This window comes from Capricornis sumatraensis, chromosome 19 (assembly GCF_032405125.1).
Source record: "Capricornis sumatraensis isolate serow.1 chromosome 19, serow.2, whole genome shotgun sequence".
Lineage (NCBI taxonomy): Eukaryota > Metazoa > Chordata > Mammalia > Artiodactyla > Bovidae > Capricornis > Capricornis sumatraensis.
This window is the reverse complement of record NC_091087.1, coordinates 67,176,101-67,194,649: the sequence shown is the minus strand read 5'-3', so window position 1 is coordinate 67,194,649 and position 18,549 is coordinate 67,176,101. Positions and strand designations below refer to the sequence as shown.

General features: G+C 51.2%; 1 protein-coding gene across 2 annotated transcripts in view; it reads left to right on the top strand.

The window, feature by feature from the left end:
- SYNE3 (spectrin repeat containing nuclear envelope family member 3) overlaps positions 1-18,549 on the top strand; it is a 59,766-nt gene that overhangs the window by 12,278 nt on the left and 28,939 nt on the right. For both annotated transcript variants that reach the window (XM_068991408.1, XM_068991407.1), the window contains exons 4-8: positions 5,378-5,539; positions 7,979-8,326; positions 11,129-11,265; positions 13,006-13,180; positions 18,150-18,332. In XM_068991408.1, the coding sequence (XP_068847509.1) occupies positions 5,378-5,539; positions 7,979-8,326; positions 11,129-11,265; positions 13,006-13,180; positions 18,150-18,332 (1,005 nt within the window). The remainder of the gene's footprint in view (positions 1-5,377; positions 5,540-7,978; positions 8,327-11,128; positions 11,266-13,005; positions 13,181-18,149; positions 18,333-18,549) is intronic.

Genomic DNA, 18,549 nt, shown 5'->3' with positions numbered 1-18,549 from the left:
AGACGTGGAGCTGTTTCTTGTCTGTCCCAGAGCAGGCTGCAGAAGGTTGAAAGGTGCTGGATGGGGAGGGGCCAGGGCCGGCCCCTGCAGAGCCTCTGAGGTTATAGTCAAGCTGTCGTGTGAATGTGCCCTTTGCTGGAGAGAACAGCCATAGTCTCCATTGGATTCTTAGATCGTGCCGTGACCTTCAGAAGACAGAAGCTACAGAGAAGGGCAAATTTTTGCAACACCTTTACAAGGTTCTTCATTAGTAAAATAGGGAGTAGCCTTCCCACATTCCCTGACATCAGCCTCCTAGGCATACCCCATAACGGGCCTTCCAGCCCCAGAAAAAAGGAGAACACTCTGGCCCCATCCTATGCGGGGTGGGGGACATTGCATGTCCAGTAGCCCTGAGGTTCTTGGTGACCCGGATGCCTCCTAGTCTCCTGCTCTCTGTACATTTGATGAAAGCCTCGCCTTGTGTTCAAGGCAGATGAGAAAGCCACTCTGAGGAGGCAACTGAAATCCTCCTACCCCGGTGACGAGAGCTGTGCAGGGATCCCTAGAGGGCCAGGCCTATTCTCAGGGCGGGCACGGTCCCTGGGATATTGTCTTAGCCTGCTTGGGCCAGACAGAAAAGAACACCATAGACAGGGCAGCTTTATAAGCAGGAATTTCTTTCTCACAGTTCTGGAGACTGGGAGGGTGGAACTCAAGGTGTCAGCAGATTTGGAACGATGCTGAAGCTGAAACTCCAGTACTTTGGCCACCTCATGCAAAGAGTTGACTCATTGGAAAAGACTCTGATGCTGGGAGGGATTGGGGGCAGGAGGAGAAGGGGATGACAGAGGATGAGATGGCTGGATGGCATCACTGACTCGATGGACGTGAGTTTGAGTGAACTCCTGGAGTTGGTGATGAACAGGGAGGCCTGGCGTGCTGCGATTCATGGGGTCGCAAAGAGTCGGACATGACTGAGCGACTGAACTGAACTGAACTGAGGAGTCTCTTCCTGACTTGCAGACATCTGCCTTCTCTCTGTGTCCTCACACAGTGGAGAGGGAGGTGTCTGCAAGCCCTCTGATATCTATTCTTATAGAGGCACTAATCCCGTTGTGAGGACCCCACCCTCATGACTTCCTCTGATCCTGATTACTTCCCAAAGGCCCCCTCTCCAGATATCATCACTTTGAGGGTTAGGGCTTCAACAGATGAATTTGGGGAAGCAGCATCTTAGTCCACTGGAAATACTGTATGTATTACTTTCATTTATTTATTTTCTTCTGGCCACCCTGGGTCTTCACTGCTGCTCATGGGCTTTCTCTAGGTGCGTGGGCTTCTCCTGTTGCCAGGCATGGGCTCTGGGGCACACAGGCTTCAGTAGTTGTGGCACATGGGCTTAGTTACCCCGCTGCATGTCTGGAATCTTCCCAGACCAGTGATCAAACCCGTGTCCCCTGCATTGGCAGACAGTTTCTTAACCACTGGACCACCAGTTCAGTTCAGTTCAGTTCAGTCGCTCAATCGTGTCTGACTCTTTGCGACCCCATGAATCACAGCACGCCAGGACTCCCTGTCCATCACCATCTCCCGGAGTTCACTCAGACTTGCGTCCAGCGAGTCCATGATGCCATCCAGCCACCTCATCCTCTGTCGTCCCCTTCTCCTCCTGCCCCCAACCCCTCCCAGCATCAGAGTCTTTTCCAATGAGTCAACACTTCACATGAGGTGGCCAAAGTACTGGAATTTCAGCCTTAGCATCATTCCTTCCAAAGAAATCTCAGGGCTGATCATCAGAATGGACTGGTTGGATCTCCTTGCAGTCCAAGGGACTCTCAAGAGTCTTCTCCAACACCACAGTTCAAAAGAATCAATTCTTCGGTGCTCAGCCTTCTTCACAGTCCAACTCTCACATCCATGCATGACCACAGGAAAAACCATAGCCTTGACCAGACGGACCTTAATTGGCAAAGTAATGTCTCTGCTTTTGAATATGCTATCTAGGTTGATCATAACTTTTCTTCTAAGGAGTAAGCGTCTTTTAATTTCATGGCTGCAGTCACCATCTGCAGTGATTTTGGAGCCCCCCAAAATAAAGTCTGACACTGTTTCCACTGTTTTCCTATTTCCCATGAAGTGATGGGACCGGATGCCATGATCTTCGTTTTTTGAATGTTGAGTTTTAAGCCAACTTTTTCACTCTCCTCTTTCACTTTCATCAAGAGGCTCTTTAGTTCCTCTTCACTTTCTACCATAAGGGTGGTGTCATCTGCATATCTGAGGTTATTGATATTTCTCCTGGCAATCTTGATTCCAGCTTGTGCTTCATCCAGCCCAGCGTTTCTCATGATGTTCTCTGCATATAAGTTAAATAAGCAGGATGACAATATACAGCCTTGACACACTCCTTTTCCTATTTGGAACCAGTCTGTTATTCCATGTCCAGTTCTAACTATTGCTTCCTGACCTGTATACAGATTTCTCAAGAGGCATAGACTTGGATTACCGGGATATTGAATGGTTTGCCTTGGAGATGAACAGAGATCATTCTGTCATTTTTGAGATTGCATCCAAATACTGCATTTTGGACTCTTTTGTTGACCATGATGGCTACTCCATTTCTTCTGAGGGATTCCTGCCCACAGTAGTAGATATAATGGTCATCTGAGTTAAATTCGCCCATTCCAGTCCATTTTAGTTTGCTGATTCCTAGAATGTCGACCGCCAGGGAAGTCCTATTAACATCTCAACTTTCACCAAGGAGAGTTCTTTCCCTCATTTATTCTGCTAGTTAACAGGCCACTATCTTTGCCTCTAAAAATCCGGTTTTGACTTCTGATATGTTAATTAGCAAGGCCTCTGGTGTTGGTAGGGACAGGACCACAGAAGCATGGTAGGGCTCACTCTGGACTGGGGCCTTTGAGACCACCCTGTGGCGTGGGGCGGATTGTTGACCAAGACAAAGGGCTGAGCCTGGGGATGAGCAATGGCACAGTCAGCCGAATGCAACTGAAAGTCAGGAAAGGACAGAGCAGGCTGGTTGCCAGGAGGCGGGGCCTGCTTGTTTACTTTGCTAGTGGTTTTCAATCCAGTGATTCTGTTTTCAGAGGGCCAGGCAAATAGTAGCATCCGCCTCCTCCCTGCCTCCCGGGGCAGGGGCCGTGTTTGTTTGGCATCTCGGCCAGGAATCAGGGCCCTTCCTGCAGCTCTTTGCAGAGGCATGATTCCGCTGCCCCTGTTAATTGGTTGGGTTTTGACATTCCTGACGACTCTGCCTACACAGATGGGTTAATTGTTGGGTCTAATGAGAGGAGGTGGAGCGCTCTCTCATTTGTCAGGCACATTCCTCCGACGTGGCCCGCTGGGCCGCGGCTGAATTGTGTTCTGTGATCTTGTTCTGCCTGGCACGGAACGCGGCTGGATGCCTGCCCTACTCGGCCGCGTTCCTCTCTGAGTGCCTGCTCACCATCACAGAGGCTTTTGTTTACTCTGGATTTCCCCGAGCACCAGCACCTCGTCCTTCACACACGCAGAGCCACCAGCCGGCACTTTTCTTGGACAGTTGGCTTCGGTACAACATTTATCACCATCAGCGTCAAACCAGGGGCCCAGCCTGTAATTCTCTGCGTAGTATTCTTGACCCACTTTGTTTTATGAGTTAATCTTCCCGTGGAGGGAGGAAGCTGTGAAGGATGCTGGTGGATGCAAATAACCCCGGGAGGAGGAGGAGCCAGCAAGGGAGACATGAAGGAGCCTGTCACTGTGCCTCGGTCCACTTTCAGAATTCAAGCAGCCCCATGTTTCCCATCCGCCAGGCGCTGATGGTGAAGTTCTGAGCCTCACTCCCATAGGAGAATTTTCAGCTCTTTACTGAAAGACTTGGTCTTGTACCTCGATTTCCCCATCCCTGAAATGGGGATATTATTTCTCACTTGCTATGGTAGTTGCAAAGGTTTAAATGGGGCTTCCCAGGTGGTGCTAGTGGTAAGGAACTCACCTGCCAATGCTGGAGATGCAAGACAGGCTCCATCCCTGAGTTAGGAAGATCCCCTGGAGTAGGAAATGGCTACCCACTCCAGTGTTCTTGCCTGGAAAAATTCCATGGGCAGAGGAGCCTGATGGGCTACAGTCCGTGGGGCTGCAAAGAGTCGTGTATGACTGAGCATACACACAGCCATGCTTAAATAGCTAGAGACTATCTTAATAAAACATATTTTTAAAAAAGGTTTCAATGAATCAGTATTTCTAGATTTGATGAGGAGCCTTCTCCATGGGAGGCGAAGGCACATACAGATAGCCAGGAAGGTTATTCCAATCCACGTGTCTATCTACCCTTCCCAGTTAAGAATTGTTGACTTAGCATTGTAGGAGGTCAGGACCTTCCTGAACTCGGCCTGGCCCCATGGCTGAGAGCTGAGGTCAGCAAACTATGGCACGTGGGCTCAAGCCAGGCTAATGCCTGATATTTTTATGACCTGTGAACCAAAAAGAGTTTTTATATTTTTCAATGATTGGGGGAGAGGTGAGACAGAACATTTCATGACATTGTGAAAATGGTAGGAAGTTCAAACGTTAGTGTTCATGATTCATTTGACTGGAATACAACCCTTCCTTATGGATTTGCCTGTGGCTACTTGTGTCCTACAAAGTAACAAGCACATAAATGGTTGAAAAGTTGCAATAGAAACCGTGTGGCAGGCAACCCCGGGGTGTCTACCATCTGCCAGAAAGAAAGGGTCTGCCACCGTCTGGGCCTGCGCAGTGATTTTGGAGTCTGGGACTTGCCATGGTGATCATGTACACGGAGGTCTTAGGGCAGCGCTGGCGCCTCGGTAAGCGCTCGGATGGTGGTGATATGTAGTTGTTGCTGTTCAGTTGCTCAGTCGTGTCCAGCTCTTTGCGACCCCATGGACTGCAGCACGCCAGGCTTCCCTGTCATTTACTGTCTCCCAGAGTTTGCTCAGATTCATGCCCCTTGAGTCGGTGATGCCATCCAACCATCTCATCTTCTGTTACCCCCCTTCTCGTCTTGCTGTCAATCATTCCTAGCATCGGGGTCTTTTCTGATGAGTCGGCTCTTTTCCGATGAGTCGGCTCTTGGCATGTAGTTGTTGCCACGGCCACTTTCCGAGGACGTGGCAGGAAAAGAGCCAGCTGTGTGATTGACAGACCCAACGTTGACATGCTGTGGTCTGTAAAGCCAAGAGTGTCTTGGCTGGTAGCTAATAAGGCAGAGAAGAGTGTCTGAGATCTTTGTGTCCAGTGAAGGGGTTGAGAGTCAGTTGCATCACATGCTCTACACACACACACACACACACACACACAGAGTCAGGCCTGGGAGGCCAGGGACAGGCTGGGCTGGGGACTCTCGTGACCCTCTCCTCCTCTCCCACAGGACAGAGTGGACCTGCTGGAGCAGGTGACCCGTGAGCATGAGCGTTTCCAGGAGAGCGTGGACGAGTTCCAGCTGTGGCTGAAGGCGGTGGTGGAGCGGGTACATGGCTGCATGGGGCGGAAGTGCCGGCTGAGCATCCAGGACCGTCTCTCGGCACTGCAGGTGACCCCGGCGAGTCTCCGCCGGAGGAGGGAGGGGTGCTCAGGGCTGGTGGGTCTCTGTTAGGGTTTATTTACTAGGATGGGGCCGGGAGGGCGGGGAACCCAGGAGGTACAACCATCCCCACATACAGGCCCCGAATGAGGATAAGCATGGGATCTGGTGTAGAACGTGTCTGGGGCCTCAGCTGCTTTATGGAAATCTCTGAGCTAGCAGGACGTTTAGACACCAAGACCACGGCAGCATGGTCTCACATGGGGACATCTGGCCATGGAGATGTCTTTGGCTGTCACAGCTGGGGGCAGGAGTGCCCCTGGCATCTGGTGGATGGAGGCCAGAGGTGCTGCTAAACATCCCACAGTGCACCGGACAGCCCCTACAGCAAAGCGTTATCTGGCCTCACATGTCAGAATGTGAGCGTAAGGAGCCCTGGGGTAGGCATGGAAATTCAGCGGGGAGAAGCTGGGTCCACTCTGGCCTGCCTGCCTTCCATGACCTCAAATGTGCTCTGCTGCTGCGGCTGCTAAGTCGCTTCAGTCGTGTCCGACTCTGTGCGACCCCATAGACAGCAGCCCACCAGGCTCCCCCATCCCTGGGATTCTCCAGGCAAGAATACTGGAGTGGGTTGCCATTTCCTGCTCCAGGGGATCCTCCCAGCCTAGTCATCAAACCCATGTCTCACATGTCTCCTGCAATGGCAGGCAGGCTCTTTGCCGCTCTGCCACCTGGGAAGCACGTACAAGGCGTATTTGTCACTAAAAAGGAATAAAGTGCTGTTATACATGACAACATAGAAGAATCTAAAAACATTATACTGAGTGAAAGAAGCCAGTTTCAAAAATTAACTTATTCTATGATTTCAAATAGATGAAATTCTAGAATATTCTGGCATGTTAGACATGCTCTGTATTTTGATAACAATATGAACTTCATGGGCATGTATATTTCTCAAAACTCTTTGAACAGTAACACTCAGGAGCTGCATGCTGTTGCTGCTGCTGCTAAGTCACTTCAGTCATGTCCGACTCTGTGCAATCCCAAAGACGGCAGCCCACCAGGCTCCCCCATCCCTGGGATTCTCCAGGCAAGAGCACTGGAGTGGGTTGCCATTTCCTTCTCCAATGCATGAAAGTGAAAAGTGAAAGTGAAGGTGCTCAGTTGTGTCCGACCCTCAGCGACCCCACAGACTGCAGCCTTCCAGGCTCCTCAGTCCATGGGAATTTCCAGGCGAGAGTACTGGAGTGGGGTGCCACTGCCTTCTCTGCTGAATAGATTTCCTCAATTTACAGTGTGGCTGCGTTTGGATGAGCCCATCATTGGTTGAAAATACTGTAAGCTGAAAATACATTTAATATAGCTAACCTACAAAGCATCCTAGCTTAGCCCAGCCTACCTTAAGTGTGCTTAGAACATTTCCATTTGCCCAAAACCTTCTAACACAAAGCCTGTTTTATGATCGTGTTGAATATCTCAAGTAATTTATTGAATACTATAGTGAAAGTGAAAAATAGATTGGTTTACACTCATTGCCACTGCCCAGCATCATGAGAGAGCATCGTGCTACTTATCACTAGCATGGGAAAGGATCAAAATTCAAAGTGAGATTTCTGCTGAATGCATATTACTCTCATGCCATCGTAAAGTCAAAAAATCGTTAAGTTGAACCATTTTAAGTCAGAGACTGCCTATACTTTACTCCATGTAAATTACACTTCAATAAAAGGTGAAAAAAAGATTTTGAAGGTATTTTCAAGTAAACCAGACTTAAAAGTGTTTATTTAGGAAGTTTTATAAAAGCGTTTATATTTTTAAAGTTAAAAGTTGATGAACATTTATTTTAAATGAAAGATTGTATCATTGTTATGAATGAAATACCAGTTCTCATTCATAATTAGTAGATAACTATACAAATATGTGTAATGACGCCAGATGGGGTCGTTAGGTTCTATTCAGGTCTGTACTTCTGCCAGCTGAAGGCTCCAAGCCTGAGGCTGCCTCTGTCTTTGTTAAAAATGAAGCTTAGGGTCTTCACTGCAGGTCTGTTCATTAAAGACTCCACACTTCCGATGCAGGAGGCATAGGTTCCATCCCTGGTCGGTGAACGAAGATCCTGCGTGCTGCATGGTGCAGTCAAAAATAAATACGTAAAAATTTAAAATAAAATAGAAAGATTAACAAATGTCAGAGAGTGTTGAAAACAGAGAAGTACCCAACAGAGACTTTCCCTTTGGCTTAATCAAATGGCTTGTAAATGACATGGGAAGGGAATTACATCCTTAATGTTATAAAGGCAGACAGTCCAGCCCTTGGAAAGGTGCCCAGGCTCCAGCCCAGCAATAGGAATTAGCACTTGGCATGATGTTCCCAGGGGCCTTGGGAAACGCAGCAAATGTTTCCTTTTCCTCTCATATTTTTTTTTTCCCTATCCTCTCTCCGCTCTAGGGTATTGCCGATGATTTTCCTAAGGGTGAAGAGTCCTTGAAGAGGCTGGAGGAGCAGGCCGTGGGGGTCACCCAGAACACCTCTCCTCTGGGTGCAGAGAAGATCACCAGAGACCTGGAGGAGATGCGGGACGTTCTGGAGAAGCTGCGTGGGCTCTGGGAGGAGGAGGAGGGAAGGTTGCGGGACCTAGTCAAGTCTAAGGGAGCCTGTGAGCAGCAGAGGGGGCAGCTGGAGGCCGAGCTGGCAGAATTCAGGAAGGACCTTCAAAGACTGGCAGAGGAGGGCCTGGGGACCACAGCCAAGGCAGCGACCGAGGATGAGCTGGTGGCCCACTGGAGACTCTACTCGGTAAGTGGAGTTTGGCGACGCCACAGGACTATCCAGGTGCTGTGTGTGCCTCAAGGCATCCCCACTTGAAGCTCCTCCATGTAGTGGAAAGATCCTGCTAAGTCTCAAGCAAACTTGATCTGGTTTTCTTGATTTTGGATCATCTAAGTTCTGAGTATAGTAGGCAAACTGAGTGCTTATACCCATTTTCCAGATGAGGAAACTGAGACCTAGAGATTTTTTTTCCCCCTCAACACTCCCAAGATGACATGGTAAATTGGTGGGTAAATAAGAGGTGTATTGGCTCCAAGTTTGCCATTTCCGTGCCTGATAGTAGGATATGGGGGACACTTTCTGAGCACAGAGCAGGGACTGTAACATCAAGGGAAGGCTCTCAGTATAGGGAAGATGAGGTGTGCACACAGGAGGAACTTTGAAGAGGCCGAGCAGACGATGCTTGTCCTGGGGAGGGTGGAGTGGGTTCCAACCCAGACACGGCATCCAATTGGAGCACCCTCCCTCTGTGTACACCCACCCTCGTGCACACTCGCGAGAGGTTTGGCTTGAGGACAGAGAAATTTTTCAAATAAGGATTGCCACCACTCCTTTCATTCCTTATTACACCAGCAGCCTAGGTTGTCAGTTCCATTAGGAGAAATACCTAAAAGAAAAGCCCTTGGGCCTTACCTCCACTCCTCACTGTTCTGTTTTTTTCTCTCCCGTCTAATGTTGCTCATATGCAGAAATATTTGTGCGTAGATAGAAATAAAGTACACACACACTGCAGCATCAGTCAGCCTTGCAGGAGACCAGATTCACCTCAAGGGTCAACTTGGTGCTATGGTGGGAATTGCCTCCTCTGTGGGATTGTCCTCCTCGGCACAGGGCAGGGGTGGGGTGGTGCAGCGGTGAAGGGCGGGGACTTGTGGGTCAGACTGTCCGGGTGCAAATCTTGGCTCCTCTCCTTGCCAACACGCTGACCTTGGGAAAATTGCTTTAATCTCAGTTAAACGTGATGTGGACGTGATAACAGGATCTGCCTCCCACATTCCTCATGAATGTGTGAAGACCAAAAGTGCTCAGAACAGCAGAGAATCAGCACTCAGGGAGTGTACAGCTTTTACTAGGAGCTCTAAGTGAGCGACAAGGTCAAAGGGTGCAAACTCGGCAGGTTGGGGGGAGAGTAAGTTCTGGAAAGCCCCGGCAACACTTGCCTGTCCTTATAGTCACCTGCCTGTGCAAGTCACTCAGTCGTGTCTGACTGTGACCTCATGGACTATAGCCTGCCAGGTTCCTCTGTCCATGGAATTCTCCAGGCCAGAATATTGGAGTGGGTAGCTGTTCCCTCCTCCAAAGGATCTTCCCAACCCAGGGATCAAAGGTCTTCCACATTGCAGGCGGATTCTTTACCAGCTGAGCCACCAGGGAAGCCCCGTGCCCGGCTACGATTCAGGAGGCCTTTCCCAAAGCAGGAGGCTGAACACATTCTTGCAGGCGCTGTCTGTCCCTCCCGATTCAGGTGTCAGTTATGACCAAGATATGACTAACAGGAAATCAGTGAGAGGGAGTTTCAGGACTTAGTAGAGGACTTATCTTCTTAAGCTAGCGCTTATGTTGTAAGAAGCATTCCTGCTCCATACTCGGCGCCTGACAAATCAGGTGGCTCCCTGTTACCAAGGCAGCCGGGAAGTGGGTTCTCAGGCCAGCTGGGGTCCTGCCAGAGCCCATTTGCTTTCTACTTCCCCACCCTGCCTCCTGCTGAGTGTGGACCCTGCAAGGGTCAAGGTGAAACTCATCACTTCCTGGGACTGCAGGAAAAGGCTGTATCTCAATGCGATCGGGGCCTCCCAGGTGGCGCTAAGTGGTAAAGAACCTGTCTGCCAGTGCTGGAGAGACAGAGAGATGTGGGTTCAACCCCTGGGTCAGGAAGATCCCCTGAAGGAGGAAATGACAACCCACTCCAGTGTTCTTGCCTGGAGAATCTCATGGACAGGGGAGCCTGCGGGCTACAGTTCATAGGGTCACAAAGAGCTGTACATGACTGAAGCAACTTAGCCTGCATGCACTCAAACGGTTGAGAGGCATGGTTCGGGGTTGCCGGGTGGAAATATCCTGTTGACTTGCCGACAACAATAACTGCATCCGCAAATGACCTGGTCTTTTTTTTTTTAATTATTTGTAGTTGTGGCAGGCAGGATCTTGAGTCTTCATTGCAGCATGCAGAACCTTTTTCTATCTTAATTTCAGCATGTGGCATCTAGCTCCCTGACCAGGATTGCACCCAGGCCCCCCTGCTTTGGGAGCGTGGAATCTTAGCCACTGGACCACCAGGGAAGTCCCGCAAAGCATCATGTTTCCCTCAGTGCGGGTGGGACGTGTCAGGGGGGCCAGCTCCGACATCAGGTCCACCGTTTCCCAGCTCTGCAACCGTGAGAAAACTCTTAGCCAGAGTTTCCTTGTGTGTAAAGTGGAGATGCTGAGGACTACCCTCCAGGATCATGGCGAGACTCAGTGAAGGGGACCCCAGGGCACTGAGCGCATTGTCCTGGTTCCCTGGGTGTTAGTTATCCGTGTAATTCGGTGCCAGTCCATGGCCATGCGGTGAGGTAGGTGATGAGAAAGAGAAAAACCAGCTCATCAGGAGTCAACGTTATTTGGGGGTCACAGAGCGCGAGCAGGGGGTGCAGGGGCTGAGCTCTCGGGGCCCCCGTCACTGCCCTGGGCGACCGTGTTCCCCCAGGCTGGCCCGCCCCTACGGCCCACGTTCAGCCCCCTGCTGTCTCAGAACCTCACCCGCCCCCTCGCTGTCATCTGTTGCTGCAGGCGACCCGAGCGGCTCTGGCCGCGGAGGAGCCGCGGGTGGACCGGCTGCAGGCCCAGCTGAAAGAGCTCATCATCTCCCCCCAGGACCCGCAGCCACTCTCAGACAGCGTGGTTGCTGCCATCCAGGAGTACCAGAGGTACCAGGCGGGCCGAGGGAGGGCCTGGACCCCACGCTCAGGGGCCTCTGCCCATCTGGCACCAGCTGCAGCCCGCTTGTGCCCTCTCGCTACCTGATAGCTAATAATTCTTGCTCCTCTCAATGACTGGCTGTTATAGGGTCTCCCTGGGCTCAGGCACTGACCCCTTTCCGTAATATTTTGCATTCTGCTTCCAGAAAGAGACCTGAACTTGGCTTTTTCCTGTGCCAAGTGGCCTTTTCACTCATTTCCATTCAGTCTCCTTATGCAACTTTGCACCAGAGACGGGTCTCCTGTGTAATGGTCCAAGGGGAGGGCTTTCCACTAGGCCAGCATCATGCCCCCACCTGCTGGTGGTACTGATGGAAGCACCTGGGCCTGACTTCAGGCCAGCTTCTACCTCCCGTCAGCCCATGGGCTTGGGCACAGTTGGAGCTCAAGGCTCTTAGCTCAGCAAAGACCAGCGGATCAAATATCCAACCCGTGTGGAAATGGGCACAGTTTAAATTTGGAATCGGTGCCTGTTTTTACTGTGTGAGGCTCAGAGGGGTTTGGAACACAGCCCAACCGTTCCCATCTCTGTTGCTGTTGTTTCAGTCGGTCAGTCGTGTCCAGTTCTTTGTGACCCCATGGACTATAGCCTGCCAGGCTCCTCTGTCCATGGGATTTCCCAGACAGGAATACTGAGCCACCTGAGAAGCACCCCCGTCTCTGTAGCATCTCTCATTCCCTTGTCTGATACAGGAGGTTCCCCGAGGAGGAACTCAGGGAGCTCCCCCCTTGCTGGGTGTCTCTCACCCCACAGTGTTAGCAGGCCACCCTTCTGTATATTCGGAGCAGCGACCTGGTTCCCCCAGGGTGCTAGTGGGCAGTGGGACAGGGTGGCTGAGGTCTCCTTCGCTGCTCTTGTTGAGGCGGCGGGTGCTGGTTATCTATGACTGAGTGCTAGACAGTCTATGTACATTATATATATACATGTGTATATACATATGGGCTTTCCAGGTGATGCTAGTGGGAAAGAATCCAGCTGCAGTGCAGGAGATACAGGTTTGACCCCTGGATCAGAAAGATCCCCTGGAGGAGGGTACTGCAACCCACTTCAGTTTTCTTGCCTGGAGACTCCCATGGACAGAGGAGCCTGGCACGGTGTAGTCCATATGGTTGCAAAGAGTCAGACACGACTGAAGCGGCTTAGCATGGCATGTCACGTGTAGCTGATTTATAGTATTTTGTTAGTTTCAGGTGTACAGCAAAGTGATTCAGTTATACATACAATATATATCTATTCTTTTTCAGATTCTTTTCATTGTAGACTATTATACGTTATTGAATATAGTTCCCTGTGCTACATGGGCATTATATTTGAAAAATTATCTGTAGGAATTATTTGGGCCTAGTGTAATGGCATCTTACTCAAGAAGGGATTTTGTTGCTTTTGTGAGTTGCCGGGGGCAGGCCGCCTAAGTCTGAGGTCTCCACAATTCCTCTTCGAGGCTTGTTTCTTTCCCTGGTCTGGAAGCTGGGCTGCACATCTGTTGGAGGACTGGCTTACCTCCAGAGCACTTGTATCCGGAAAGCCTAGGCCTCAGGATCCCCTGGACAGCCCGGCAGCCTATGGAATAGGGAAGAGCTTGCCCCAGGGGCAGCACACGCGAGGTGCTCTGGGGGTCCGGGGGGAGGCCTGGCCCCTGGGCTGACCCACTCTCTCCTCTCTCTGTGCCCTCTCTCCTGTGCTCACAGAATGAAGGCCAAGAGCAGCAGGCTGCGCAATGCCACAGCCACAGAGCTGTGGCAGCGTTTCCAGCGGCACCTCCAGGACCTGCAGCTGTGGAGGGAGCTGGCCCAGAGACTCCTGGATGTCACCGCCAGCCTGCCAGACCCGCCCTCCATCCACACCTTCCTGCCGCAGATCGAGGTAAGCCTGGTTCTGTCGGGAGGGATGGTGGGTGCCCCTGGGGGAGACCACCAGCCAAATGTGGCATTTCAGCCATCCCCGCAGGGAAAGACGTATCTCTCGGTCCTCCGGGTGTCTGGGTAGAGCTCACTGCAGCAGCCTGGCGAGTCCCAAGTGCACACTTGTAATTATCAGGGATAAAAGTCACCCTCAGTTCTTGGAGAGAAGGCGAAGCCTGGTGCTTGGTGTGGCCCCAGGACTCTGCCGTGATCCGCCCACGCTGGTTCTCTTCCCGACCCTGCTGCAGACAGTCCTCTGCTGGAAGTCTGAGGATGTCAGGCCATTACCTTTAATGTGTACCCACTGGGATGCGTGTGACAAGTGGTAGAAAACTGACTTTCTGGTGGTTCCAGAGCTGGCTTGATAGCTCAGTGGTATCTTCCAGAACCCAGGCTCTTTGCAGCTCCAAACTGCATCTGCCTCCAGGTCCTGAGGTGGCTGCCGGCACTGCCCGTGTGCATCCTGACTGGTGTACTGGGCTCATGATACATGGCTGTGTGTCCTCGTACTTTCAGTTGACACATCTGAGCTTTTTCTCAGCATCCTTTAAAATGGTTCAACAGCATGGTTCAGTAAATCACTTTAAATGGATGCAGACTATTCCATTTGGGGGCACGCCCTTTTATTTATTTTTTTAAGTAGCCACAATTCGATTGTTGAGGTTGTTTGCAATTTTCATTGTCATAATGAATGTGCCTTGAATGTGTATGGACACTGAGTTTTACTTCCATTGCTAGCATTCTCCTCATTTTACTGACGAGGGATCCGGGCCAGGGAGAAGTGAGAGAGCATGTTCAAGGTCTGGCTGCTCAAGAGAGGCAGAGCTGGGGCCAGAACTGTGGGTTATAGAGTCTTGGCTAACATTCTCAGCCCTGTTTTCACTTTGGCTTCTGGAAACAGCTTTGTGGAACAAGCAGAATGATTCTTATCGTTTGACTGTTGAGGAGCCACTTGCTTGAGGTTAACACAACCGTTGAGTGACAGGGCTGGCTTTGACCCAGGCCTGTCCAACTTTCCCTGCTGTATCAGGATATTGCCTCCTGTCCTTCCCACTGGGGCAGAAAGCAAACGGGGACCTTCTTGAGGCAGGAGGGAGGTCCTGTCGCTCTAGAGTGGGACCCAGGACTCCCAGGGCAGGACTTTCACTGAGCAGTGGGTTGGAACACGTGGGGCCAGGACTTTGGCTTATTCACCTTTGGAGTCTGTTTGCTGGTTGGGAGTGTGTCTTGCATCACTCCCACTGGCCCGCCTGGGCAGAAGGGATTTCACAGGTCAGGGCTCAAGCTGCCAGCCCTCTCTTTTTTGGCCACACCATGCGGCATGTGGGATCCTAGTTCCCCAGCCAGGAACTGAGCCCATACCCCCGGCATTGGGAGTGTAGAGTCTCAACCACTGGACTGCTGGGGAAGTCCCAGCCCTCTCTTTTCTCGACTCAGCTTCTGCATCTAGCCTCAGAGCGGCTTGTGGATTGAAAGTGAAAGTGTTAGTTGCTCCATCGTGTCTGACTCTTTGCGACCCCGTGGACTGTAGCCCTCCCAACTCCTCTGTCCATGGAATTCTCCAGGCAAGAATACTGGAGTGGGTAGCCATTCCCTTCTCTAGGGGATCTTCCTGATTCAGGGATGGAACCCAGGTCTCCTGCCTTGCAGGCATGTTCTCTTCCGTCTGAGCCACCAGGGAAGCCCTGTGGATCAGCACATCTCCAGCCAAAACCTGGGCGTGGCTGGTGTGTTAGTTCTCTAGGGTTGCTGTAACAAAGCACCAAAAAGTGGTGCTTTTATATAAAAAAGAAAACAGCAGAACTTCATTCTCTTAAAGTTCTGAAAGCTGGAAGTCCGAAGGTGACGTATCAAGAGGATCTTGCTGTCTCCAGTGGTTCTGGGGGAGACTCCTCCCTTGCCTCTTCTGGCTTCTGATGTTCCCTGCCGGTTGCTGGCATTCACTGCTTTGTGGGTCCACCACTCTGATCTCCGCCTGTCATCATGCACCATCCTCCCCCTAAAGATCTCAACCACCTCTTCCCTCTGTGCATGCTGCTGCGGCTAAGTCACTTCAGTCGTGTCCGACTCTGTGCGACCCCATGGACGGCAGCCCACCAGGCTCCCCCGTCCCTGGGATTCTCCAGGCAAGAACACTGGAGTGGGTTGCCATTTCCTTCTCCAATGCATGAAAGTGAAAAGTGAAAGCGAAGTCGCTCAGTTGGGTCTGACCCTCAGCGACCCCATGGACTGCAGCCTTCCAGGCTCCTCCGTCCATGGGTTTTTCCAGGCAAGAGGACTGGAGTGGGGTGCCATTGCCTTCTCAGTCTGTGCATGCATCTGGGTCTAAATCTTCCCTTTCTGTAAGGGCACCAATCAATGACCTCATTTTAACTTGATTGCCTCTGTAAAGCACCTCTCTCCAAAGAAGGTTGCATTCTAAGGTAGTGGAGTTGAGACTTGACCAAACCTTTTTTCCCCCCACCATTTCTCTTTTGAAGGTCACAATTCAACCCAGAACAGCTGGTCAAATAATAATGGCTGAGAAGATCTATCTTTTCTTGTGAGTTCAGTGAGGGTCCTGCACTGTGTTAAATGCTTTTTAGGCATTTAAGCCTCGTGACAGCCCCACGAGCTGGGATATGCCTATTGGTCATTTACCGATGAGGAAACTGAGGCTTGGAATTACCCAGGTTCTCCCAGTCAGTGGTGGTGGTGGTGGTGGTTTAGTCACTAAGTCGTGTCCCACTCTTGGGATCCCAGGGACTGTAGCCCACCAGGCTTCTCTGTCCATGGGATTTCCTAGGCCAGAATACTGGAGTGGGTGGCCATTTCCTTCTCTACTCCCAGTCTGTGTGCCATCCAAACTCATGATTGCAACTCCCCAGCCTGAATTCTTCACCCTTGTGATACTGCATCTGAGTCTGGCAAAAAGGGAATGAAGGTGGCCCCCTACCTCAAGAGGCTTGGCCTCTGTGTGGCTAATCACCAACTATGCACGTCATCAGCAGGTCACCTACCTGGGCTGCAGTCTTACTTCCTCTCCCAGCCCCATGCCCAGCTCATTGTCTCTGTAACATCATCAGATATCAAGTGGAAGGACTCTGGCCAGCTGAAAACAAAACCCCTGACCTCCAGACTCCTGAGCCCTTGGTGAGAGAAGCAAGACATATTTACCTCCAAGAGCTGGTTGATCAATAGGACCCTGAAGTCGGGCAAAGGGCTTTGGGGCAGGAAGAGTGAGTGTCAGGTGGGAATGTGACCAGGGCAGGCTTCTTGGAGGAAGTGGGGCCTGGGCTGTGCAGAGTTCAGGCTATCTGTATGGGAGCTGGCTGCCCATTACACGAGGCTGCAGGGTTCCCTGTTGGTCCTCTCTCTGCCCCATGAGCTCCTGTGCATCACGACCCCACTGAGATGCCACCTCCTCTGGGAGGACTTCCTGAATTCCCTCTGATCATGCTCCCCTAGGCCCTTTTGTGGTTGTTCAGTTGCTAAATTGTGTTGGACTCTTTGCAACCCCATGGACTCCAGCACGCCAGGCTTCCCTGTCCTTCACTATCTCCTAGAGTTTGCTCAAACTCATGTCTATTGTCTCAGTGATGCCATCCAACCTTCTCCTCCTCTGTCACTCTCTTCTGCTCCTGCCTTCAATCTTTCTCAGCATCAGGGTCTTTTCCAATGAGTCAGCTCTTCACATCAGGTGGCTAAAGTATTGGGGCTTCAACTTCAGCGTCAGTTCTTCCAATGAATAATCAGGGTTGATTTCCTTTAGGACTGACTGGTTTGATCTCCTTGCTGTTTGAGGGACTCTCAAGAGTCTTCTCTAACACCACAGTTTGACAGCAGCAATTCTTTGGCACTCAGCCTTCTTTATGGTCCAGCTCTCGCATCCATACATGACTCCTGGAAAAACCATAGCTTTGATTATATGGACTTCTGTCGGCAAAGTGATGTCCCTGCTTTTTAATATGCTGTCCGGGTTTGTAATAGCTTTTCTTCTAAGGAGGAAATGTCTTTTAAGTTCATGGTTGCAGTCACCATCCACCGTGATTTTGGAGCCCAAGAGAAAATCCATCACTGGTTCCACTTTTCCCCCTTCTATTTGCCATGAAGTGATGGGGCCAGATGCCATTTTAGTGTTTTGAACGTTGAGTTTTAAGTCAGAGTTTTCACTCTCATCAAGAAGCGCTTTAGTTTGTCCTCACTTTCTGCCATTAGAACGGTATCATCTGCATATCTGAGGTGGTTGACATTTCTCCTGAAAATCTTGATTCTAGCTTGTGATTCATCCAGCCCAGGATTTCGCATGATGTACTCTGCATATAAGTTAAACAAATAGAGTGACGATCTACAGCTTTGACATACTCCTTTCCCAGTTTTGAACCAGTCGTTTGTTCTGTGTAAGGTTCTGACTGTTGCTTCTTGACCCACATTCAGGTTTCTCTGGAGACAGGTGAGGTGGTCTGGTATTCAAAATGTCCCACACGCCAGCTTGGGGATGGCCCTCTGCTGTCGGTGATGGAGAATCATTGAGTAGAGGATCAGACTGGTTCACTTTGGGTTTGGCTGCAATGTGCAGAGTCGATCTGAGGGGCAACTGAGAGGCAGCAGATGGTCAGGAGCTGCAGGGGTCCAGGTGAGCAAGGCTGAGAGTGCACCACGGTCAGTGCGAGCCAACGGAGCGGAGACAGATTTCTGACACTCATAGGAGGCAGCCTTCTTGCTCGGGATTTGGTAACAAGATGGAAGTGGGGGGTGAGAAGGGAATCAGACTGACCCTGACATTCAGGGCCTCCCACCACCTTCCCGCCTGCCTGTTTCTCCTTGCATTCACCTCTCCCTCGGCCACCAGCACAGAGGCCCAGCCTCCCAGGCAGGTGCAGCCGGACCAGGTGTGTTCCTGCCCCAGCTTCATGCTGCTCTCCTGTTCACGGAAGCCTTGTCTCCCCCAGGCGGCCCTGATGGAGAGCTCCTGCCTGAAGGAGCAGCTGACAATGCTGCAGCTGAAGAAAGACCTGCTGGGCAGCATCTTCGGCCAGGAGAGAGCCACGGCCCTGCTGGAGCAGGTGGCGACTTCCGTGAGGGACAGAGACTTGCTGCACAACCGCCTTCTGCAGAGGAAGAGCAAACTGCAGGTGAGCCCCATCTAGGCCCTCAGCTCAGCCTCCCTGCAGCCACAGCCCTGTATCCTGACCCCAGCCCTGCCACTCGCCACCGTGTGGCCCTGGGCATGTCCTTTGTTCCACACAACCTCAGAGCCCTCATCTATATCATCTGGGTAGGATTATGGTGGGATCCTTCTCATTTGTCTGCCTCCTGCCTCTGCCCCCAAATTCCATTCTATACTCATCA